This window comes from Pinus tabuliformis, chromosome Q, assembly GCF_031772625.1.
Source record: "Pinus tabuliformis cultivar Carrire ecotype Pingquan chromosome Q, CPIR1, whole genome shotgun sequence".
NCBI lineage: Eukaryota > Viridiplantae > Streptophyta > Pinopsida > Pinales > Pinaceae > Pinus > Pinus tabuliformis.
This window is the reverse complement of record NC_142296.1, coordinates 1,031,326,602-1,031,352,297: the sequence shown is the minus strand read 5'-3', so window position 1 is coordinate 1,031,352,297 and position 25,696 is coordinate 1,031,326,602. Positions and strand designations below refer to the sequence as shown.

The following is a 25,696-nucleotide window of genomic DNA, read 5'->3' as shown; positions in this document are numbered from 1 at the left end:
GTATAAAGTGAATTGTTCCCCTTTGAGAGATCACATATTGAAATTTAGAAAAAGATAACCACTGTAAACAATGTATAAAATCCAGACGTGGAAAGGTGCCTTATCTCACAAGAAGGAGATTTCAATTATTTAATTATTCCTTTGTTGACACCACATGATAAATAATAAATAAAAATGATTAAATATTTATGTTAAAAATCATCAAATATTTTATTTATTGGAAAAATCATTAAATACGGCGTGAACATGACGAAACTTGCGTAAAATCGAACTACATTCCTTCCAGCCTTTCCCACCCATAACATGCCGCCACGTACTCGACGACCTTAATGTGGAATCCCCAAGGGAAAAAGTAATGTCCAATGGAATAATAACACGTCCAGAGTCGTGGGATTCCGCTCCACTGGGGAAAACGGACAGTTTCCGGTTTCGTCTCTCCCAACCCTCCCTCAACGGCTATCATCTGTCGTTGGCAGGACCGGCTGAGCCCGTTGACTTGTCCCCAACTTCAGAGACTATATAGACTGACTTCATCCTTACAGCCCCTTTCTCCTTTTCTTTCTCTCTGTCACATGCGTTTGCACTACATTGACTCCCCTTAGCAGGTAAATTCAAACACTGGAAGCTCATTCATTCAATATGAATACCCTTTAACTATGCTTAAGTCTGGTAAATTTTATCTCACCCATGGTTTATTTATAGACAGCTTGAGCTGGTTAATACGAGGCTCAGATCGTTTTTTTCCTTATCGAATGAGCGTCTTCTTCTTCATCGTCTCAGTAAGTGGCTTAACCAACCTTAATTTAAGAACATGCACATGTTCCTGCAGCGTTTTGGGTTTTTAATTTTCTGCTGGTAAAGGGCTGCTTTTGTATTAGTATAGGTTAGATCTATATTAAAATCAGATAATATTACCAAAATTGGGGTGGGCATCAGATCAAATTAATTGCGTCAGGCTATGCCAGATTGTGTTCGCATTTCCTTATCTTGGTTGTTGTCTGTCAGTTATTTTGAGCTGCAAATTCTAATGCCCATAATTTTTTACTACCCTACTTGACGTGGGTTTTGCCTCATTTTTCTATATATCGGCCCTTAAGCTCATTGAAATAAATAATTTCACTTCCAATTATAAGCTTAGCTTTGCTCCCTTAAGCTCAATGAAATAAATAATTTCACTTCCAATTATAAGCTTAGCTTTGCTCCCAAAGTAATTTATGGTGATTTCGAGTCTTTACTGGGGTATTTCATCTTAGATCACATTGAATTTTTACTGATGGATGTCCTTGACGGGGAGATCTGGGTATTTCATCCATCTGTGATCACTAAGGCTGGGTGCCCTTTGACAATCGATTGAATTCATACTGGGATTTGTACATCTCTTTTCAAATGGATATGATCAATTTTTGATGCAATCCCTTTTGGAACTTAAGCCAGAGGGTTGGACTGATCTCAGAACCGATCAGTCTGTTAACCTGTTGGCTAGTACAATGTGAAGCAACTTTATGATAAAGCAATAGACCATGCTCTGCCATGGTATAGCAAGGAGGTTGGTACTTTGTATTGCCTTGTGTAAATTACCCGGGATGGTGTTTCCATGCCAAGGTGCAACAGATGGCCCCCACGTTTGCTTGTTCATCAATCAAAATGTTTTGAAAACATGGAATGAACGCATCACTTATGAATGACTGTTTCAGTGGGAGTTCCCTATCTTTGGGAGATGACATGCAGTGCCCGGTTTTCAAAATTTGCAATCGTATAATTTTCACTGATTTGGACATTTTTAGCAATATACAGTGAGAACCTCGGATAATAATGTCTTGAGAGCTGAATGCTCTATTTTTAGCCAAATATTCTTGCAAGTTTACAAGGTGTTTTCTTAAACGCGCCTTCTCTTGAAGAAGCCCTAGTTTGTCCTACCTAAAGCATTCAGAGGACGCTGCAGGTTCTACTCTTTGGTATTGTTCTCAGATAGAAATGCACCTGTTGTATGGTCCCAAAACATTCTATAATTGACCAAGTTTATATACTTTTTTTTCAAATGAAGCAAGTCTACTTCTTTTGTTGTTAAAATAAAGTAGTATATTTTCAGTGGCTGTTTGACTAATTTAGAAGTTGATAAAAGACATACAAAATTTAAATAAACAGTAGTTCCATAAGGGTCAAAAGATTGTCTGAGCGTAAACGGAACTGATATCTTAGTCTTGGACATTTCGAAGAGTGCTGCTGAAGACTAGAAGGTTTTAGTTGGTGTATTTGAGGAGAAAGGACTTGGTTAATAGGCTTCATGATGTGTTGTGGGCCTATTGGACAACAAGGAAACAAGCTACATGTTGAACACAGTTCAAATTGATGTTCATAAAGGAAGCTATTACATTGATAGCATTTAGGTCTCCTCTTTTAAGGTTGATGTGGAATAGAGGTGGTAGATATTAAAGTCGTTGAAGAACAAGTCGGAAGAGCTTGAGAGATTGGAAGAGGATAGGTTATGGTCCAAGTTCCATTATGGCAAAAGCCAAAATGAAGCAATATTGTGAGAGCATGCTCTCTTTTGAGGAAGGATAATTAGTTTTGCTATATGATAATCATAGAAAGGATAAGATAAAGAATCTCAAGCACAAGTTACCTAGACCATACAAGTTGAAATGGTTGTTTGAGAATGAGTGAACCGAGTTAGAGACATTGTACGGTTTGCCATACTTTAGTAGCTTTTTAAATGTCTCTTAGTAGAGGACATTTCAGTAGAAGGAAGACGTGGGGCTGGCATGAGAAGCCCCACTAGAAGAATAAGAAGGAAAAACTGAGAGAGTGAAATCCCAATATGGGTTGGGGGGAGGATCTAGGATCATCGAGGGACAAGAAGCATTAATCCTTGCAACACAGTAGGGGCTAGGTAGCAACCGAGGAGTCAACTGACGTGTAAGGGTTGCAAGGTCAAACTAAGAATTGAGATTTTGACTTAGTTCACCATCTAGGGGAACCATTGGTAGTGGATAGGGACAAGAACAATAGAATGGAAATCGATGGGGAAGAGATGAGGGTGGATGAAAAAGTGCCATAGCGAAAGAGCCCAAGTATCGATTGGTTTCCAACTTTCCATGGGATTAGCTCATTAGGAATTGTAGCAAGCATTAGCTTGTTTGGATTCATAATGATGAGGTTTTAGTGGAAGAAGAAGAGAAGTTTTAGACAAAAGGGAAATAATTGGTTGAGGAGTCTTGGTCATTCAACAACATAGATAATGATTGCAAAACATAGATGAAGGGGTTAGTTAGAGTTTTTTAGATGGAAATTTTTTTGATAATTGAAATCAGTTTTGTGGAAGGATGAGTATGTGGGAGTTTGGAGATGGTCTATAGGGTTGTCATTTGGGCAAGCTGAGCAAGTGACATTTGAGAAAATAAATATATGAGACTTGAAATCGATGAAAGGGGCTCCAATGGTGACATTGAGAAAATTTGGTCGAGGATAGCAGTGCATACTTTTTTCTATTGACTAGGATGTTGGATTGGGTAAGGATAGAGCTATAGAGATATTGAGAGTTCTGAAGGACAAAAGGATCTCAAGATTTTCAATAGAGGGATTTTGAGTGATTTGATGCAAGTTGAAGTAGATAAGTAGAAATGATAATGGTAGATTTTGAATATGGTCTAGTGAAGACAAAGGACATGTGTTAAGAATGGGAAATGATGCAAGGCCATTAATAGTTCTAATAGGGTGAACCCGATGGACACTGATATGCGGACTTTACCACTGGTGGACAAAAATGGGAGCTCAGGTAAGTTCTTGAAAGAGGGCAAGGTATAAGCATAAAAAATGGAAATGGGTACCAAGGCCATTGAAATTTTTGAGAAGGGAATCCAAGGGACATTGATAGCAGGGAAAAGCTAGGGAATTGGGATTCTCTAGAAAAGGATTCAAGATACAATGAAATTGTGGAAGAAGGAGAGGAGTTCTTGGATATCTTGGGAAGATGTAAATCACTCTTAATGCCTTGCACCTATGGGTGAATGCAATGTTATTCCAGAACATGATATTTTTGAAATACAATCAGATGTTAGAGTAGCTATTTGGAAAGAATGGAGATGGAGTTCTAATGAGTCCATCTTCTATTATGAGTCTAAAAATTTATATAAAATGGTTAAAGCTAATCCCCCAATAGAGGAAAGGCACAAAAAGGGACGAATCCTCATGTTGCAAAAGATATGTGGATTTAAATATGTGATATGGATAGAAAGAGTTGCTTTCATATCCTGAGTTGGTGCATGGTTGATAATCAATCAAAGTATATTTGTCAATTCCAAACTTCATAAGTTGGGCATAACCAATAGAATGTGCATAATTTGACAGGAGGTCTATCAAACATGTTTTTTGGAGTTGTATAGTTACTGAAGTTATGTGGGAAGGGATCTTTTAACAATATGGAAAGGGATTCTTTGGACAATTATGCATGGTCAAATATGGTAATGAAATTTGGTGTACACTATATGATCAAGAGCGATAGCTTTTTCTGGAAGAGAAGATTTTAAGCAATTTTTGATGATGACTATGCTAATCTTTATCTTGGAAACTTGACATATAAAACTGATCTAGAGGTACAAATGGCAGGCATAATGAACATGTTTGGTAAAGATGTAGATTCTCTGAAGTTAGGTGCCATGGAAGATGCTTTGGCTGATGTGATATTCGGTAGCAACAAAACACCAAAAGTAAAGAATTTTGGAAAACCACATCAACAAGATTACAAGGAGCTATAAAATAAAAGAAGAGGAGCCAAAACTACACAAAAGTACAAGAAGCTATAATGTACAGAATGTGTTGGATAGGCATGCCAGCACGACTTCAAAATCAGTAGCATATCTTCAAGACATCAAGAAAATTTAGATACAAATAGAAGAAACCTGGAACTTCTTCATTGTTAAAGACCCATTAGCCTGAACCTGAGCATGATGATGCTGATTATTTTAATACTTTCTTCCAACTACCCTTCACTAACTTGATCAATGCTATAAGTTAAGGAGGGGCAACGTAACCCTAGACGATAATATCATTTGATTTTTCTTACCAACAAATTTTAAATGTAGGACTAACAAGTCAGGACATAAAATTCAATGATATGGGAAATCATGTTTGACAAAATAATTCCCCTTCATTGACTTTGGTTGCCTATTTTGGATGAGAGAGTTAATTGCAGTATCTTTTTTTTTGCTTAAGCAAGAGTAGTGCCTTCTATTTCATTATAACAAGTATAATTTACAAAATTTACGCCAAGCCACCAAACAGAGTGGTAAAGGGCTTGGAAGGATCGGACTCGACAGAACCTAAGACGTCATACCCCCAAAAAATACCTTCCCCTCCAATGGGAACTCACAAAAATAAACCATGGGACCCACAGGTTCCGCGGACCCTACCCTCAAAATCCACTTCATGAACAACCTAATCCTACCTTGAAATCTCCACCATCTAAACTTCTCAAGAGATCAGGAAGAAACCCGAAGGAAAACCCCCCGACCCTCACAAAACCTTTCGATTAATTCCGACCATTGATCTGCTTGATCCCATCGGACGACTGAACTGTGACATCGCACGGCCGAAGTGATCGCTCTTTAGCGTGCGATGAGGGTGGTTTTCAGACCCTGTCCACATCCACGCGTCAAGAGTTGTATGGAATCGTTGCCCGAAGTTCAAAACTGCCTTCCGTATGTAAGTGGTGCGATCGCACCTAAACCGCTTTGGAAGCGGTTTAGTGACCCGCCACTGAAACTTGTGAAAAGTTTCCCGCCAACTATTGTTCCATTCTTCCTCCCTGCTGAAAGAGATAACCCTGCTCCTGACCCCGGGACTGTGCAGGGATGAGATTCCCCCAGAAGCAGAGATCGACTCTGATCGATCTTCCTCCGATCGATCTTCCTCCATAGGTTTGCAGACCTGGAAAGAGAAGCGTGCCTAAAACTGATCATTGCTAATTAGCTCCCTGTGTTTTGTTCCTATACACCTCTTTGTCCTCTTCCTCCTGATTATAGCAGAGCCTTTTTAGGTTGCTCGGTGGCATTGCAAGCCAATCCATCCAAACTCTGCTATCCTTACACCTGACACCTTGGTTGGCCAGAATATCAGCCAACTTGTTGGCATTTCGACGCACATGGATGAATTCAAGAGTGCGCAGTCCCTGAAGATGTCCTTGAATTTTCTGGAGAACCTGTATTAGCCTCCAATGTTTTGAAACTTTCTTCGGCCCTGTTCCATGACTGATTCTTTTGGCTGCGTTGATGACTAACACTGAATCGACTTCTATTATTACATTTTGGCAATTGTTCTGTTTCAGAAATTCCAGGCCTTGTTCCAATGCCATTAATTCAGCCATGTTGTTGGTGGCTTTTCCTAGATGCCCATAGAAGAGGGAGATAATGCTTTCGTTTTCATCCCTAAGCGCCCCTCCAAAGCCTGCTATGCCCGGGTTGCCCTTTGAAGCCCCATCAATATTATACTTTAAAAAGCCTTCCGGGGGAGGATTCCAGAACTCCTTACCCGGTTCCCTCATGTTTATTTTCCTGTCTATACCTTGTCGACTCAGCCCCTGCATGCCTAACTGCCTGAGAATTGCAAACTCTGCATCTGAGGGAGGATTTTTAGGGAGATCCCTAACTGTAGTGCTGACTGTCTCCTTAAGTTGTTTTGAGATTTTCTCCAACACTCGAAGAGCGGACCTCTTCTCTTCTTTGAATATTCTTTTGTTTTGCTCTTTCCACACATTCCATATGATGAAACTTGGTAACAGAGCCCAGGCAGAGTTAAGAACTTCATATTCCGAGAAATTATTCCTCCAGTTGGTCAAGGTATTTGTGATGCTGTCTTTGTCTCTATCCGACTGTTTGAAGATGGTGGCAAAGAAATCCCATAACGTGGAAGTGAAAATGCAGCTATTGAGAAGATGTTCGAAGGTCTCCTCTTGGACTTCGCAGAGCTGGCATCTGGAGGGTCCCAGAATACCTTTCTTCCTGATATTATCCTAGGTTAAGATTTTTCTATGGTGAACCAGCCACATAAAGAGTTTGATCTTCATCCAGCCCTTGTGCCTCCATAGCTTCTGCCAAGTTCTATCTGTAGCTTGGGATTCCATCCCAAGGAGAATCCCTTTTGCTTCCTTAATGTTAAAGTTGCCTTCATTGTTAATGCCCCATCTTAGTTGATCCTGCCCTTTAGTAACTAGTATCATCCTCTGATCCAACAACCTCTTAAGGGTCTCTGCTTTACTGTTCAGGGTTCTATTATCTCTAACTTCTATTTCCTTCCATGTTCTCCATTTTTCTGTGTTGTGAGAATGCTCCCAAAAGTCCTTAACTTTCCTTAATCTTTGGTTGTCTGTCTCCTGTTTGAGGCCCGTAAAATCTTCTGTCAAAAGAGTTGGTTCTTGTTGCCATTTGTCCTCCCAGAATAGTGCCAGATCTCCATCTCTGATTTCCCAGAAACAGTTTTCTTGGACAACCTCTCTGTTCTCCCAGGCCTTATTCCATATGGGCGAGCCCTTTATATATCCAGACATTCTTATGATATCATGAGGAAGCCAGGCACTAGCATATTTTTCCTTCCAGATGCTTGCCCATTGTGCGTTAGGATCCTTAACCCATCTCCACCAAAGTTTGGCCCTAAGAACCTTACTTAGAATCTCTATATCATCCAATCCGAGGCCCCCTTGTTTCTTGGGTTTACAAATCTTATCCCATGAGACTAAAGCCCATTTTTTCCTAGTTTCCTCTTTGCCCCAGAGAAAATCTCTTTGGATGTTTCTAAATTGCTGTAAAACTCCTTTTGGCGTTGGGAGAGCTGATAACATGAAGACAGGGATAGCTTGTAGCATTGCCTTTGTGAGAACCAATCTACCCGCTAGATTTAGAGACCTGTTTGCCCATTTCCTGACCTTGTCTTGCATCTTGATGATTAACGGTTCCCATATGCTTTTGAGCATAGGTTTAGCTGTTAGAGGAACTCCCAAATACTTAGAGGGGAGAGAGTCTCTTTGAAATCCAAGGATTCTAGAGACATTCCTTTGGATGGCTATATGCGTATTAAAGAATTTTTTTTTTGATTTGGAAAGATTAACTTCCATACCTGAAGCCGAAGCAAAGTCTTTCAAAATTTGTTTGTAAGCTAGCGCTTCTTTGACCGTGGGAATCCCTTGTAACATGGTATCATCTACAAACTGTTGATGCGTCAGTGCTTGTCCCTTCTCCGAAAGTTGTAGTCCTTGAATTTTTCCGGTAGCTCTAGCATATTTGATGGACCGCCCCAGCCCTTCCATCATGAGGATGAAGAGAAAAGGCGAGAGCGGATCTCCCTGTCTGAGACCACGAGAAGGCAGAAAAAGTTCAGAGGGAGAGCCATTAATTAAAATTGAAAAGCTGGAGGAAGTCACCAGGGCCATGACCCATCTGATCCAATTATGGTCAAAACCAAACGCACCAAGTACTTTCCTGATATATGTCCAACTTACTTTATCATAAGCTTTGGCAATGTCCAATTGCATTATCATGCCTGATTTCCTTTCACTGGTTAACGAGTGTACCACCTCGTGTGCTTGTATGATGTTGTCTAGAATTTGTCTGCCCTCCACATAACCTGATTGTTCCCCCGAAACCAGCAAAGGCAATAAAGGTTTGAGTCTGTTGGCCACAACTTTGGAAATTATCTTATAAACAACATTGCATAAAGCTATAGGTCTGTACTTCTCTGGAGTTTGTGCATTATCCTGCTTCGGAATAAGGGAGATAAAGGAGGTATTGAGAGCTCTCAAAATGGTTCTGTTCAGCCTGGAGTCTTCCACAACCCTTATAATATCCTCTTTGACAATACTCCAACAAGCTTTGAAGAAATCTACATTGAAACCATCCGGACCTGGAGCCTTACCATTTTTCATTTCCTTGAGGACCTCACAGACCTCCTTTTCTGTAACCGGTCTGTTGAGATTACTGTTATCCTCTCTGGACACCAACTTGGGGATATGCTTTATGAGGTCCTTGATGAAAGGATCCCTGTCTAAAGTGTTTTCTTGAGCAATACCTCAGAAGTGCTTAACTAACACTGCTTCTATCTTCTCATGAGATTGATGTATCTGCCCTTCCTCATCCTTGATCGAAGAGATTCTGTTGTAAGTCCTGTTTGCTATAGTGGATTTATGGAAAAATTTAGTATTTCTCTCTCCTTCTTTTAGCCATTGAACTCTTGATTTCTGTTTCCAAAAAATTTCCTCTTGATGGCACAACTTTTCCCACTCCTGGTGATGTTTCTCAACTTGGTCATTTTTGTCCTTGTCAAAACCTTCCTTGATCAAAGCTTGATTGAGCTCCATTATTTTATTTTCCACCTCTTTCTTTCCTGCAAAAATATTACCAAATTCATTCTTATTCCAGGCTTTAAGCTTCAGTTTGATGTACTTTAATCTTTTGTGAAGCAGGAACATTGTTGATCCTTGGGTTTGCAGATCCTCGACCCACCATTCTTCGATGTTACTGAGGAATTCTGGGTGAGAAAGCCACATATTTTCAAATCTGAAAGGTCTATTTCTTGGGGTGCCTATTCCCTTGATTTCCATTTGAACCGGCCAGTGATCTGAGCCTCCGAAGGGAAGAATTCCAGCTATTATTTCCTTATCTATAAGCATGAGATCCTCAGAGATCATGAATCTATCTAACTTGGAGGCTACCTGAGAGTCACCTCCTCGTTTATTGTTCCAAGTGCAGTGTCCATTGTTTGTCTCAATATCAACAAGGTCCATGTTTTCTGAAAAGATTTGGAAGGCTAAGGAATCTTTATTTAGAGTTCTTGTGCCTCCTTTTTTCTTCGATAGAGATCTGATCATATTGAAGTCTCCTCCTAGGACCCAAGGTAGTCCTGCATGTCTGGCTCTTAGATCCACCAGGGAGTCTATGAACTTGATTTTGTCATCTAACCTTTGAGGGCCATAAACATTCGTGACTAGGTAAGTGTCCCTATCTCCTACTGGCTGTATAACAACTGATAAATAATTCCTTGATGCCTCCGCATCAATTATACCCATTTTTTGGGGATTCCAAAGAGTGAGGATGCCCCCTGCTGTATTTTCTGCTTTTACTTCTAGAAACTCAAATCTACTGAGCCATTTACTATGGATTTGCCTTAGTTTCTGAATGGAACATTTTGTCTCTTGGACAAAAATTATGTCCAGAGCTGCCTGTTTCATTCTATTATTCATCATTCTCTGTTTTCTCTTGCTACCCAGACCTCTAATGTTCCAAGTTGTGAACTTCATAATTAAAGATTGGTAAAGGAGTAACTGGTTAGGTCTTTCATCTTACCTGAGTTCACCATAAGCTTTCCACATTCCATTAGTAGCTCGTTTTGTTTTTTCCGACCTCTTTTTTTCCCTGGATTTCTCGGTGCTAGCCCCAGAGTCATTTTCGCTGCTTTCATCTCGTCACTGCTCTGTCTTTCAATGTTATTAACTCCCTCTAAACCCTTTGCCTGGGTTTTCCATAAGAATAGCTGCTGTATCCGATTGAGCTCTTCTTGTGGTAGTGATTCTACCCCTCCAGTAGTCCCCTGAGCCAAGAATCCTTCTAGATCCAGGTTTTCTTTGTCCAGAATCTCCTGAAGCTCATTGTCCTCCATATCCATATCACTCTGGGTCATATCCTGATCCATTTCCAGCTCTGATTCATTCAACATAATCCCCTTCTGTTTTTCGTTTTCCTGTGTCTGATCTCTTTCTTTATTCTTTTCCTTCTTCTCATTCTCTTCATTCATAGCTTGATCTTCTACTGTTATTTCTTCCTCCTCTTCAAGAACTTGGAACTGGTTCTGGCTACCCGTTTTACCTTCAGCATGATGTTGCTTTGTCCCTTTTTTTCCGCTTTTTCCTTTATGAACTACTTTGTGAAAGCTTTCTGTGTCTTTCTTTGCGTTCATCTTGCTTTTGTTCTCTGCTAGACTGAGGGGGCAGTCTCTTAGAAGGTGCCCATGTTCATGGCATCTACGACATCTAAAAGGAATATGTTCATAGTCCACTGTTTGCACCCATTCCTCATCAAACACCTCCAAGATGACTTCATCCGGGAGAGCTCCGGATAGGTCCATTTCAACACAAATCCTAGCAAAAGAAGTGTATTTTCCCCTTCTTGTGGCTTCAGAGGCTTTAATAAATCTTCCTAATTTATTGCCTATGGCCGCAAGGGACTCAGCTTGCCAGTAGTCAAGAGGTAGAGAATAGAGTCTAACCTAAACCGGAACCGAAGTAAAAGTTTCCCGCTCTGGTACAAAGTTCATCGTCCAAGGTCTCATATAGAGCCCTGCTGCTGCATAGAAGTAGGGCCCGCCTTCAAACACGCTGTCCTTATCTTCAATGTTAGTGAACACCACAGTGAAAAAACCTTTGGACCCCAGATGTAGATCAATGCTACCTTTGGGCTTCCAGTGGTATCTTATCCATGTTTGTAAAGCTTTTTCAGTGGGCCATAGTCCCATAAATTTGCATATGATTGCGTAAGTCTGCATGTGCTCTCTGTGCTCCTGCAGCGCTGGATTATTTAAAACTACTCTAGGAGTAATTTCAGCTCTGGGTTTGCACTGACTCTTCTGATTTTTGTCTTTTGTTTCCTGTATTTTGTCATTTTCTTCCTTGTCTTTTGTGCCATCCTTCTCCTTCGCTTTGGTGTTTTCTGATTCCTTTTCCCTGTTAGTTCTACCTTCCTCCGCCTCACTGTTTCCTTTCTCCAGAGGCCTCTTACCCTTGTTGGCCACTGCTTCCTTGTAGGAGGGAGTGGAGCTCCCTCCTCTGCGCCGATCCATGGCGAGAAACTCGCTGTAGAAGTCATAAACCCTGGTTGCCTCTACCTCTGCTTTGCCTCTAAACCCTGGTCGCACCCACTATCCACCGTAGACATCAACGAATGCCGTTTTTCATCCAATCTCAGAGTTAATTGCAGTATCATCTAGCCAATTGATGGACTTAATAATGTTATCATATTTATCTTTTACTTGTTTCTAATAATCCTGGCATGGCAATTTTTCCCTTCCTGGAGAGCTTACGTTTACTATAGCCAACTTAATGTTGAATTTTCTACAAGATGCACAGTAGAAACCGATATTCTGATATGATAATTACTACCTAATGATCTTCAAAAATTAATCTCATGCCATTGATACCATTGAACAATTATACACAGAAAATCTCAACAGTAAATGTAGCAGAAACAGTGAAGATCATAAAGAGACAAGTTACAACCACGCACAATAGAGACAATATTTTTCCCCTGGGAAACCCAAACTTGGGAGAAAAGCCAATAACTTTTCTTAGGAGAAATTATTCTTCAGTAAGGTTTACAAATCAATAATTTGTCTAGAAATCTGTGCCAATACCCAAGTCAAAATACCAGACAAATTTGGTCAAACTCTAGCCAAGTCAAGGCTATTCAAACTGTCCAAAATAGTCAGAAGTCAATGCTGGTCAAACTACCCAAAATCTGTGGTCAAACCAGCCTGGTCAAACTCGGACCTGCAGTCAGCTTTGCAGTGAAATTCAGTGTTGTGCCTCTTGTGGCCAACTGTGGTTGACTGTGGTCAAATTTGGCCTCCTGCAGCTCAGTCCACTGTTGTCAAACTTGACCTCCTGTAGCTTGGTCAACTATTGTCAAACTCAGCCCAAAACAAACTTGCTGCAACTTGGGCAAATGTGGTCAAACTTCCCTCCTACAACTTGGTCAAACTCCAATCAACTTGGCCTCTTTCTGTCACATGTGTGGCGGCTCCATGAGAGAGAAGATGTGATGAATGAATTGAGCAAAAGGAAGTGTCACATCATGTATATATAATGATTGAATGTGTGTGAATTTGCTCAACTCAAGTGACACACCCTTTTATCGTGGGGCTGAGTAGTCCTTTTGAGCCTACGTGATGCTCCAAATTTTTTATTTTTTTTTTGTTCTTCTTTGTTTTAATTAGTTGTGTTTTATCTATTCTTGTTATATATTTAATTTCTCTTACGTCGACTTGGAGATTTCCTTTAGCAAGGCGGGAATACCTCTCGATGCTACACAAAAAATCAACACTTACAACCTAAATCACCTGACACGGGGACACATGACACGCAGGACATGAAAATTTGAGTGTCTGACACGGACATGTTGACCTCCCAGAATAGGACACATTATATATTTTTTATTATATATATATATATATATATATATATTAAAAATTAATACTAAATATATATTTCTTACACAAATACTCATTCATGATGCTAATTCAGATATAGATCTAGATTCTATAGTGTAACTTTAAAATTTGTAAGTTTTACAAAGTAACGTTATGCATACAAATACAATTGTGACAGATTCATCAATGATCCAAATTTCCAGTAGGAGAAAGACAAGAAACTGCAGTTTTCTCATTCAATCATCAAAATAAAAATGTGTTACATAGGGAGTAGAAATGCCAATGGCAAATAGAAATAGCAAATACAAAACAACTACAAGGCTCAAGGTAGTAGGTAGCCCATGACTCATGAGCCATCAATCATCATCATCAAAATCAACATCACTGTCATGGTCACCACTGCTCTCCTCTGCTGCATCGTCCTCCTCTGTATCAACAATATCTCCATCATCAAAAGTGACAGGGTCTAGCACTTGGGTCATTAATATCCAAGTTGGCCAATGCCAACTCAACACTGCTGTCTAAAACCATATCATCAGGAAAGACATATCCCACATCTTTGTCTTTCCCTTCAACAACCATCCCTCTGCTTGTAAATAAGATGAAGGTTGGTGTGCACATACACCATTGTCTCTGCCTTAGACTGCTTAAGCCTGCTCTTCTTGACACTATACAAATTCCCATATGTACTCCAATTCCTCTCGCAACATGACGATCAAGTCACGTGAGAGAGGAGTCTCATGGCTAATTGATGTAAAGGAGGGCTTGTTGCCCCATGAGTTTCCCACCAAGAATAGGGCTTCTTAGCCCCCCTATCTCTAGAGTCTAATCACATCATAGCCTGCAAATCACTAAGTGCCAGTGGACAACCTTGGAAAGGCATCCTCCACCTCATCAAGGGATTCTCTATCATGAAATATCCTCCTCAATGCATCCTTCCTCCCCTATGAAACAAGTCACGTGAAAGAGAAGCCTCATGGCTAACTGCTATAAAGGAGGGCTTGTTGCCCCATGAGTTGCCCACCAAGAGTAGGGCTTCTTAGCCCCCTATCTCTAACCACATCATAGCCTGAAAATCGCCAAGTGCCAGTGAAAAACTCTGCAAAGGCATCCGCCACCTTATCAAGGGATGCTCTATCATGAAATATCCTCCTCAATGCATCCTTCCTCCCCTGTGAAAGGTCACCATCCATGTGAGGAGGGAATTTGCGGGAAGGTCCACCATTCAGCCACTCATGGTTGTAGTACTTTGGGTTCAATGAGTGAGCCAAACAATGCATAGATGTGCAACTGATAAGAATATCATTTATGGTGGTGAAGAAGGCCTTTGATAATATCTCATACTCAGGGCACTCGCTCTGTAAAATAATGGCCCTCACAGACTCAATCATGGAATCCCATCCCTCATAAACCTCTCTTAAGATGAGTTGGTCTATATTTGAAAATCGTAGCAAAGCAATGATAGGGTCCACGATCTTATTAGTGAGATCTACCCTCTCCCACCAAGCATAATCTAACACTGTGTCCTTGACTCTTTTTGGGGCTGATTGATCTTGTTACACAGACATGGCAGCAACAGAATATTAAAGATAAGCAGGAGAGTTCATCTATTATTTGACAATGATATACATTTATAGTACATTCGTGTGACCGTTGGGTTCCACATCCGAAGGTCTTTTGGACTCTCATGGCTGTTCACATTCTACACCAACCCATAGAGGATTAGGTGTCCAACATTCCCCCCCTTAATCCGAAGGGTTATGTATGAGTTTAAGAAGAGAGCTGTAATACAAAACGTGCAAAAAATGCATGGCAGCACTAGGCTGAATGTGCTCTCTGAAATGTTGGTATAAAGGGCGATGGTTTAAGGATGACCACCAACAATGGAACGCTTAGTGCAGTTCCCGAATCTCTTCCAAGTTTGGCATGAAGCTCAGGTCTTCTGCTAGAGGAAGTTCTCCTGATGCTTTGAAGAGGGAAACCTTCAACCAATAAAGGGAGGTCTCACCTCGCATAAAAGGGAGAATCTCAACCTGAAAAGGGAGGTCTCAACCTGTGATGGTTTAAGGATTACCACCAACTCATGAATGCTTAATGCAATTCCTGGAACTCTTCCAAAACTGGCAAGAAGATGAAGTCTTCTGCTAGAGGCAGTGTTCCCAATTCTTTGAAGAGGCATCACCAACTGAAGGCATGCTCAGGGGCATCTTTGTCTTTGGCTACGACTCTGAATCTGGTATGGCAGGTTGTGGCTCAGGCTCGCTTGATGTGGCTTTGAGGCTTGTAGATGACCATCATTTCCCCCCCTGTCAATACATTAGAACAAGTTCGGACATATGACTGAAATATCTTCTTGGCTGTTGATGCCCATTGCCAAGATGCAATCCATCCAAGATGAATCTTTGTTCTTGCAGGAGGTTTGTTTCTGAAGCATTTGTTTGAAGAATGACTGGTTTTATGACAATGCTTACATGGATGAAGATCAAAACAGTGATCTTTCAGATGGCCGACTCGGTCACAGTGTTGGCATTTCACAATCTGTTGTTGTTGCTGTGGAAGAGGAACAAAATCTGGAACAGCTAAAGGTGAACCATCATGAAGGAATCCAACACTTTGAAACTGGATGGGCGTTAAGTAATCTGGAATATGAAAGGACACATCCTTGTCATATCCAAGACCAGTTCTGTGCTTGTTGTGGACAAGATCTTCCCAAGGTCTAATGACCGACTTGGGAAGTGCAGGCTGAATTTCTGCATCTGCATGTACAATTGCTGCTTCATTTGGTACTAGATCAATATTATTGATTTGTTGTTGATGGGTGTCATGATGCTTATACTACTGCAACTCCTCTTGTTGTAGCTTTGTCTCAAGTTGCAAAAACTCAATATTCTCCTGTGCATTTTGCAGACACATTTTAATATTGGAAAGAGAGGTTTTGTTGATCTTAACCATCTCATCAATAGTGGAATGTATTAGAGAATTTAACAACTCTAATGCATTATCAAGTTTGGTCATTTTCTTCACTATCAAACTTACACTTTAAAGAAACCAATCACAACTATTTAACCAATGAGGAAGATACCATACCTTACATTCTAAAGACTTATCCTACATTATCATAGTCATCTTACATGCATCTCTTAAATCAATGTAATTGGGTCATATACAAACACTCGTTTGAATTCAGCTGTTCTAAACAATTTAAAATAGTCTTTGACAGAATTGCAGCCTTGAACTAAATTACCGAATCTATTGACTGACGTTCATTTGAACTCAGTGTTATCATAGGCCTTTTGGAATGTAATCCCTCAAAATTGCACTGTTATCTAAATTCCTCACCTAAGGAGTCCAGACAAAGGATTTGATATAGGATCCACATAGCCTTGGCTCGTCTTCTTCTAATTAGCATCCGGGAATTTTAATACATCACTAGCTTGCATTGCAGCAGTTCATAAGGCATCATCGGTTCCCTCTCACTTGTCTAATTTGCAGTGTTGTTGCCTATTGGACAATGCTTCCGGTGTAATGCTTAATGAGTGCGCATAGCTTTAAATCATACCAGTCTTCACACTATAACAGAGTGAAAGTATCTAGAGTGGAAATATCCATAGTCTTCACATGATGAATTGACCCAAATGTGTGAGGACCAACTACAAGAGAAGGAATGGTTTCTCTGTCGAGTGGTTCCAAGCCTAATCCACAATCACAATGTTTCCATTTCCAACGTCAATACAACTCTAATGCATCACATAAAATCTAGCAAATCTTGCAACCACAAACCAACGCTCGGTGCTTCTCACTTCTCGGAATTATTTTCAAAGTTGCAACACAAGGAGTGATTTTGGAATCACAACACATTCGATTGCTTTTTGGAATCGCAGCATAGTCCAAACGATGTTGAAATCGCAGCAACGATGTTGGATCAGAGAGAAAATATAGTATATGCAAAGATAACTCTTCGCCACATAGGGATATTTGATGGCTTCCCTGGTTTCGAAGGAATAGTATCTTGGATCTCTAAGAAGGCATTATGTCTGGCTGGAATGTCCCACCGGGCGTGCCAGAAGAATGGTATCAGAGGCTCGAGGCGTTCAGTCTTAGCAGTAGTTTGATCCTCAGTATTGGTTCGAGCTCTCACAACGTCGACTTCGCCCTGCTCTCCCTCGACTTTGGTTATTATAGAAGGGGCCAGTACATCCCACTCCTTTTCACGACCATTTACTTCTTGGAGTTATGTAGCACTTGGCAATGATTTAATCTCTCAGAGCGACGAGGAGATTAACTGCGAGAAACCACGTCAGAGTGCTTCTGTAAAATATTTTGAAGGTGACGAGCAGTTTAATTCCAAAAGAGGAAGTCAAACTGTTTCAGAAAAATCTTGTTTTTAGGGCGACGAGCTAATAAACTCTGCGATGCCAAATTCTGAAACAAAAACTAGGATCTGGTTTCAACGTTGTTGGTCTTGAAAATCCAGTGAGTACTCAAAGCGGGTACTCAGTTTCAAATAGTGGCAATGATTTAATATCTCATGGTTGAAATCACCGCATCCAATGGCAGAGTGCAAAACACGGCCCATGACATCCTTGAGCGGTCTTTGTGCACCACGCTACTGTTGTCAATGCTCCGGTATTTCCCATTGCTCAATATCTCGAGTTGATGGCCGATATTGACAACCAGAGCACTGGGAATGAATTGGAAATCAATCCAGGCTCCCAATGATGATAATGGATTAATGCTCTCACACTAGACAAAAAGCGTTACCAATTCTAAGAGAAAACAAAGGGCGTTATTATGCATAGGAAAAATGTTGATACAGAAAACATTCGTAGAAAATAACATAGAGTAACAGAGCTCGTAAATGATATGAGCCGTTTTTGAATTGCTTTTCAGAACTATATGCAGCAGGGGCATTAAAATCGTCAAAGAGTCAGGTGTAGCATATATAGTGCCAGAGGTCACGAAACACAGGAGAGAGGCTTATGGAATTCGTCTACACAGACAATGGTTTAGCAGAGAAACATTGAAACCATTTGCATTTCCAGAGGAGCGTTATGCAATCATGGCAAACTTGAAAAATGGAAGGAATTAGCGTGTGTCAGTGTTGAGCGTTAAGGACTGAGAAGCACTCATGGCCACATAATTTATATGTCAGTGCTGGCAGGCTCACCAAAATGGCGTTTCTGAGCAGCGTAGGTCTGATAGTAGAATAGACATAAAGGCCACAAAAACAAGTGGCTCACTTAAGATTGAGCAAGTTAGGAACGTAGTAGCTTTGATACCATGTTAAACACCCACATGGTAGCAATAGAATATTAAGGATAAGCAAGAGAGTTCATCTATTATTTGACAATGATATACATTTATAGTACATTCGTGTGACTGTTGGGTTCCACATCCCAAGGTCTCTTGGACTCTCATGGCTGTTCACATTCTACACCAACCCATAGAGGATTAGGTGTCCAAAAAATCTGTCTTTCTCCAAAAAGACCAAAACTCTGAAATAAGCATGGTCCCAAGAGCGATCTTGACCTCCCTCAATCTCTTCAACATGATGAATAAAGAGGCAAACTGTGTATCAACATTCTTCAACAATGATAGATGGGTGTACTCCTTGTAGATTGTGAGGGCATTTGTATGATTTTGTACAAAGTTGCGGATATGTCGTGCATCCTCAATAATACTTCCAATCCAAGGCACATCAGAAGCAATAGATTTAAGTGCTAAATTCAAGGAATGGACAATGCAAGGTGTCCAAAATACTTGTGGATATTTAGCTTCCATAATCATGCCAACAACCTTGCAAACAAGTGCATTATCTGTAATGATTTTCACACACGGATCAACACCTACATATTCAATAACTTTAATGAAAGACTCACCAATATATTGTGCATCCTTGTATTGTCCAAGTGCATCCACTGATTTCAAGGAACATGGTCCAGTCAAGGAAGACACCATGAAGTTGATGAGTGGGTGGCGTGCTGGATCTGTCCGTCCATCATAAACAATACTAACCCCAGATGTTGCCCATGCTGATTTAATAGGCTCAAGCATTTTGTCCACCTTTTTCTTTGCCTTAGTCAACAATGTGGTTCTAAGCTTCTCTGACCCAGGAGGCACATACCTTGATGGAGCCCCTTGAGTTAGAGCTTGGCACATCTCAAGAAATAAAGGTGAACGTGCAACATTAAAGTATATGAAGTTTTGATAGAAAAAGAATGCAATGGTGAGATCAAGCTCTTCTCGTCTCTCTTCTTGAAAAATCTTGTCCATTAGACCAAGTGCCACTGCCTTTCTTTTTGTTGCTTGACCCACACCCCCACCAAAACTCTCAAATGGAAATTTGTTGCTTCTTTTCCTCAAGAATGGAAGGGGATCATCATTCTTGTTTCTTTTAGATGATGCAACCACCCTTACCACATCGACATTGGTCTCTTTTTCTATTTCTTTCCTCCTAGCTAAAGACCCTTGTGTACATGCTGCAATTCCACAACTTGGTAAGGCCAACAAATGAGCTTTCACATGGTAATAAGTGCTCTTGAAATGATTGTTGCAATAGTTGCATTTCCAAGCAACATTGTCTCCTCCCTTCAACTTGTTGCTTGGCCCTTGCTCTCTTGTGACATACTTCCACAAGGGATATTTGTTTTCTTGAGCCTGTTGTCTTTCTAAATTCATTCTACCCTCAACATTTGAAGTTGTTGTTGCAGCCCCACTTCCAATAGAGGGAACACTTGCAGACCCTAATGAAATTGGAACAGGAGGGGCATTACCAATGGGGACATTCTTCCCCTTCCTTTGCCCCTTCCTTGCTGCCATTGATTGACCCATGAATGCTGTAAAAAGATAAAGGAAAAATGCACAAACTTGTAAAAAAAATGCACATGCAAACTGGTGTAGTAAAAATACAAAAAAAAATAGAATCAAAATGCACTTGTTGCTTGAATCACCTCCAAAATGCTCCCAAACCCTTTGCTAGAAGCTCCCACACACTCACAACAGAAGACACACTCAAGAATGAGTGTCAAATGAACCCAAATCGGGCTTTATTGGCCGCGTGACATGCTTTTTTAGGGGACACATGTCCCAAAATTGGGATACACTGGGCACGTTCTTGGGATTCGCGTGTCCGTCGAATCCCACGATCTAGGACACATCGGACATGCTCACAGGACACATGTCCTAGCGAATCGTGTCCGATTCGTGGGATTAGGGACACAGAGAGGGTTTGGACGAATCTGGTTTCTTAGCTTACAAGTTACAACATTCAAATTGGAGTCCTTTAGCTAAGGAGCCACTATTCTACAAGTCCCTCAGGTTTTGCACCGTATGTCACAAGGTTTGGTGAACTTCAACCTTGAGGTTCGAAATTCGGCGAACCAATTTTTTTTTGATGTTCGGCAAACCTCATCGGACCTCATGAACATTGGTCAAATTCATGACTCATGTCGCAAGTCAAGCTAGTAATCTATCCTTGCAATTTCCATGTTTATGATAGTATTTTTTATTTTTGTTTTTATCCTATATTTCATTTTAAAATTTATAATATATATATTTATATATATAGAAAATGTATATAGATGAACCTAATGGCAAACCTCATAAAAAAATTCGAACTCGAACTGAACCAAATCATTGCCGAACCCAAACTCGAACCACGTGACTTAGTGTGCACCTGGCCCCACCTGCTATCGGAAGTGTAGATGCACAACAAGCACAAACATTTTGGAGAGACTTGTAGTTTGGTGGGAGCGAGTGAAACACCAGGCTTTCACCAATCTGGAAAGCCACTGTTGACATAATGTTATCATTTGTTTTTGAACTCTGATATAAGATCAATTCGTCTTTTAGAAATACCTCTCTTTTCAGTGCACAATGTTCACTGCATGACTGAAAACCTTGAATGTGTTGGGACTATGGACACCACATATCTCCACAATGGTATGATATTGTCCACTTTGGGCCTAAGCCCTCATGGGTTTGTTTTTGGGCTTTACCCCAAAAAGGCCTCATACCAATGGAGATATTTGTTCATCCTTATATACCCATGATCCTTCCCACTTCTACCACTTCTAATCAATGTGGGACTTTGTTCGTATACCCAACAATCCTCCCCTCGAACAAAGGACCATCGAGCCTCCCCTCAAACCATCCGCAAGATTCTCCCCTCTCTACCAACCAGGATTCTCCGCTCCAATGCGTTGGAAGCACACGCCTTACATGGTAGCACCACCTGTCTCGAGAGCTTGCTCCATCCCAGGCCAACTCCTCTTCACCGTGTTGGAGAACAAGACACGTCCATGAAGAATCCGGAGCACACCGCCTGTTTAACCGAGCTCATCCACAGGCTTATGGGGGCTCACCATCTTTGTTCGGCATTCCGAGGATTCATCCACTTGGGTAACCTCGAACTTGGCTCTGATACCACTTGTTGGGACTATGGACACCACATATCTCCACAATGGTATGATATTGTCCACTTTGAGCCTAAGCCCTCATGGGTTTGTTTTTGGGCTTTACCCCAAAAAGGCCTCATACCAATGGAGATATTTGTTCATCCTTATATACCCATGATCCTTCCCACTTCTACCACTTCTAATCAATGTGGGACTTTGTTCGTATACCCAACAATCCTCCCCTCGAACAAAGGACCATCGAGCCTCCCCTCAAACCATCCGCAGGATTCTCCCCTCTCTACCAACCGGGATTCTCCGCTCCAATGCGTTGGAAGCACACGCCTTACATGGTAGCACCACCTGTCTCGAGAGCTTGCTCCATCCCAGGTCAACTCCTCTTCACCGTGTTGGAGAACAAGACACGTCCATGAATAATCCGGAGCACACCGCCTGTTTAACCGAGTTCATCCATAGGCTTACGGGGTCTCACCATCTTTGTTCGGCATTCCGAGGATTCATCCACTTGGGTAACCTCGAACTTGGCTCTGATACCACTTGTTGGGACTATGGACACCACATATCTCCACAATGGTATGATATTGTCCACTTTGGGCCTAAGCCCTCATGGGTTTGTTTTTGGGCTTTACCCCAAAAAGGCCTCATACCAATGGAGATATTTGTTCATCCTTATATACCCATGATCCTTCCCACTTCTACCACTTCTAATCAATGTGGGACTTTGTTCGTATACCCAACAGAATGAAGCCTAGTTCTTTTAATCCTTACATGCAATGCTTTTTTCATGAGTATTTTAGCCCATTCAAATAGTAATTACTGGCCATTAGAAATCCTTTACAATTGCAGAAAGGTTCTGCACATATTTAATAAATATATTTTGATCTGTCTTGGAAAAATAGTTTTATGCTTTATGAAATTAAAATTTTCCCGTCACAGCATAAATCTGTGCCGTTACGATTTTATTGAAAATCAACGGACCTGACTATGTGACTGTCTGTCCATTGCTTGATCTGTGTCTGAACCTTTTACTACAATCCATCCAGACTCCTACTAGGATCTGTCCCAATCTAGTGTCTCCTAGATCCAATGAAGGAGATAGATCTAGAATGGGTCCTGTATGCTGTGCTTGGCTTGCACCAGATAGATCAAGCTTTGACAAGATGAAGAACCAGATCCCGGCATCAAATTAAATAGATGTAGTGAAATATTATCTAGCTGTTAGAATATAATAGCTAGTTTTGACTAAAAAATTATTATTGATTAATAAATAATATTTTAATATAAAGAAAGTAGCTGTTAGAAAATAGTTGTTAATATTGAATTAAGAACAAAAAAAAACAGAAAAGAAAAATTATCAAAAGGAAAGTCCTAATGAAATATAAATAACTAAAATTAAATAATAATAGTTCAAACTTAAATAATCCAAACAAATTTAGAAATAAAAAATAAAAATAAGTTTTATTGTTTGGATTATTTAAGTTTGAACTATTATTATTTAATTTTAGTTATTTCTATTTCATTAGGACTTTCCTTTTGATATATATATATATTTTTTTGCCCCTGAATTCAATATTAACAACTATTTTCTGACAGCTACTTTCTTATATTAAAAAATTCTTTATTAATAAATAATAATTCTTTAGTCAAAACTAGCTGTGTTATATTTTAATGGCTAGATAATATTTCTTTACATCTATATAATTTGATGCCAAGATCTGGTTCTTCATCTTGTCCTGACGATAAACCACACTAGATGGTTCCAAAAGCGTCGACTAAATGTTTCTTATGTGATTTTTACCAAAAGATCTCTCAATATTCATAATTTTGTAAACATTCAAACTTATTTCAACCTAAAGAAAAAAAATCTTAACAGATGCTTTAAGATCGCTGTTATGTGTTCAATTTATCGATCTACATTTGCAACTGTATATTTTTATCTTTATCTTCTTCAAATTATTCCATTCATGTATTTATAATATATATACTTTTTATATATGTTTGGAAATCCTGATTTTGGCCAATCCTATTATCCTAAAATTATGAGAATTTGCTAGTCAGAGAATGCTTTATACCATCTTTGAGTACGCATGCACATGATAATCTTAGTTTTTTGGTTGAGAGATGATATGTTATTAAGAAAGTAATGTTGAACACTTCCAAGCATGGTTTTTTGTCAATCAGGGTTTCTCTTTTTCTCCGTAATCTGGTGAGTTGCAAAGCACAACTCCTCAAGAAATGAATACCAAAAGCTAGTTCTAATGGTGGTGTTTGCAAATTGTTGGTGCTGCAGTGTAGATGGATGATGAGGACAGAAAAGGGGTGCACCCTGCCCTGAATGATGAACCTTTGGATGAAAAGTGTTTTAAAGATTATGCAATGCTAAGACTGATATCCGCTAAAACTGAAAGAGATGCAGTTATTCGTGAGAGAGATAAAGCAATTGCAGAAAAGAAGATTGCTCTTGCAGAGAAGGAAGCAGCTTACGCACAAAGAGATGCTGCTTTTGCTCAGAGAGATGAAGCGATAATGGAACGAGATGCTGCATTTGCAGCTCTAGAGAATGCGAGGGATGAAAGAAATCGTGGATGGCAGGCTTACAAAGTTCAATTAGCACAAATGGCTGCTTCTCCCCATTTAACTCAAATAGGTGCATGTAGTAGGGATCCAAGAATATTTCAAACGATCAATATTCAACATGATTGTACATATGCAATAGGAGCTACTGAATTTCCTGCCTTGACAACTGGAACTTCTGAATTAGGACCTGTCTTGGAATGTGAGGCAGCTCCGAAGTCCAGTAACGAGATAGTTACAAGGGAACCTAAAAAGGGAAGAAGGTCAAAGAAAAACTCCCATGATGTGGATGGAAGTATTCCCCAAGTACCAAAGTCACCTTCCAAGAAGAGGCGGGTACGAGGGCAGCAATCTGAAGCTCCAAATGGGGTGGAAGTTGGTTCAGAGGGAAAAGATCATGAAAACAACTCTGGTAATGCTTGTGCTATTTATAACCCTTCTTTGCCAATACCCTACTGTTCGTGTACTGGGGCAAACCAACCGTGTTACAGATGGGGAAATGGAGGTTGGCAGTCAGCTTGCTGTACTACAATGATGTCGATGTATCCATTACCTATGAATCCTAATAAGAAAGGCTATCGATTTCCAGGTCGAAAAATGAGTGCAGGTGCATTCAAGAAGCTATTGGTAAGGCTTTCGTTACAGGGAATTGATGTGACCAAGTCAATCGATTTGAAAGAACACTGGGCAAAACATGGAACAAATAGGTATGTAACTATAAAGTAAGCATTACTGGATATGTTGGATGTTGTCAAGTTCGTCTGTAAGAAGATAGCAAAATCACCCACAAAGCACAATAACAACGGTTAAATAAACTATCATGCTTTAACACCTGGGTTTATTGGATGAGCTTATGAAGCTTGGCAATAGTTTTCTGGAGCCATTGATTCTTCCATCTTCATATTGTTACAGCCAGACCGTTTTTACATTGATGATTAATGTGTTAGCATTTGTAGAGTGGAAAACTTAGTATCATAAGCAGGAAGGGAATTTTCTTCTAAAGTGAGTGGCAAGAGTTCGAGATCACAAATCTAATGCTGATGATGTTCCTGTGAAAAGGTTTAGACGACAAGCGTTCCTGCATGGAAAGCATCTGATAACATTTGTATTGTATATATAACTGTTGCCTCTGTATGACGTGTTAGATATATTTATATTAATATATCATGTCATCATGCCTTTATTTTCCATATAGGTTCTTAACTCTACTTGTATTTTCTATTCACAAAGAGATGACCAATGTGTAGGGATCCCTGTTAGTGTGAAATAAAAGTATGACAATGGGTGATTCATTTCTTTTGTTATATATACTATTGAATTGGAATGGTTCTTGTATCCATTATTTTTTAATCCTAATTTTTGTCACTTGTTGTTAGACTGGAAGGAGCCAAATTTTGAGGCTCAGAGCTGACATTTTCTAAAAATGGCATATTAAAAAAATTACAAGAATATATAAAGAAAATGTATTTGGAGGGGTAAATGTAGTTTGCCAAAAACATAATTTTTTTTTTTCAGGCCTAGGTTTA

At 40.0% G+C, this 25,696-nt stretch overlaps 1 protein-coding gene across 3 annotated transcripts; it reads left to right on the top strand.

Moving 5' to 3' along the window:
- The first annotated feature begins 531 nt into the window (after positions 1–531).
- Positions 532–25,520, top strand: LOC149223012 (uncharacterized). Of its 3 annotated transcripts, none has more exons than XM_089385710.1 (3): positions 532–605; positions 703–779; positions 23,887–25,520. In XM_089385710.1, exon 3 carries the CDS (start codon positions 23,892–23,894, stop codon positions 24,894–24,896), a length of 1,005 nt encoding a protein of 334 aa, XP_089241836.1. In that variant the 5' UTR covers positions 532–605; positions 703–779; positions 23,887–23,891; the 3' UTR covers positions 24,897–25,520. The 3 variants fall into 3 exon arrangements, with proteins under 3 accessions (XP_089241836.1, XP_089241837.1, XP_089241838.1); XM_089385711.1 differs by having other exon boundaries at positions 535–605; positions 707–779; XM_089385712.1 differs by having other exon boundaries at positions 553–605; positions 23,778–25,520.
- Positions 25,521–25,696: the final 176 nt, after the last annotated feature.

What these genes read in the sequence shown, in the direction of transcription:
- LOC149223012 (XM_089385710.1), top strand. Translation starts at nt 23,892, where the DNA reads ATGGATGATGAGGACAGAAAAGGGGTGCACCCTGCCCTGAATGATGAA.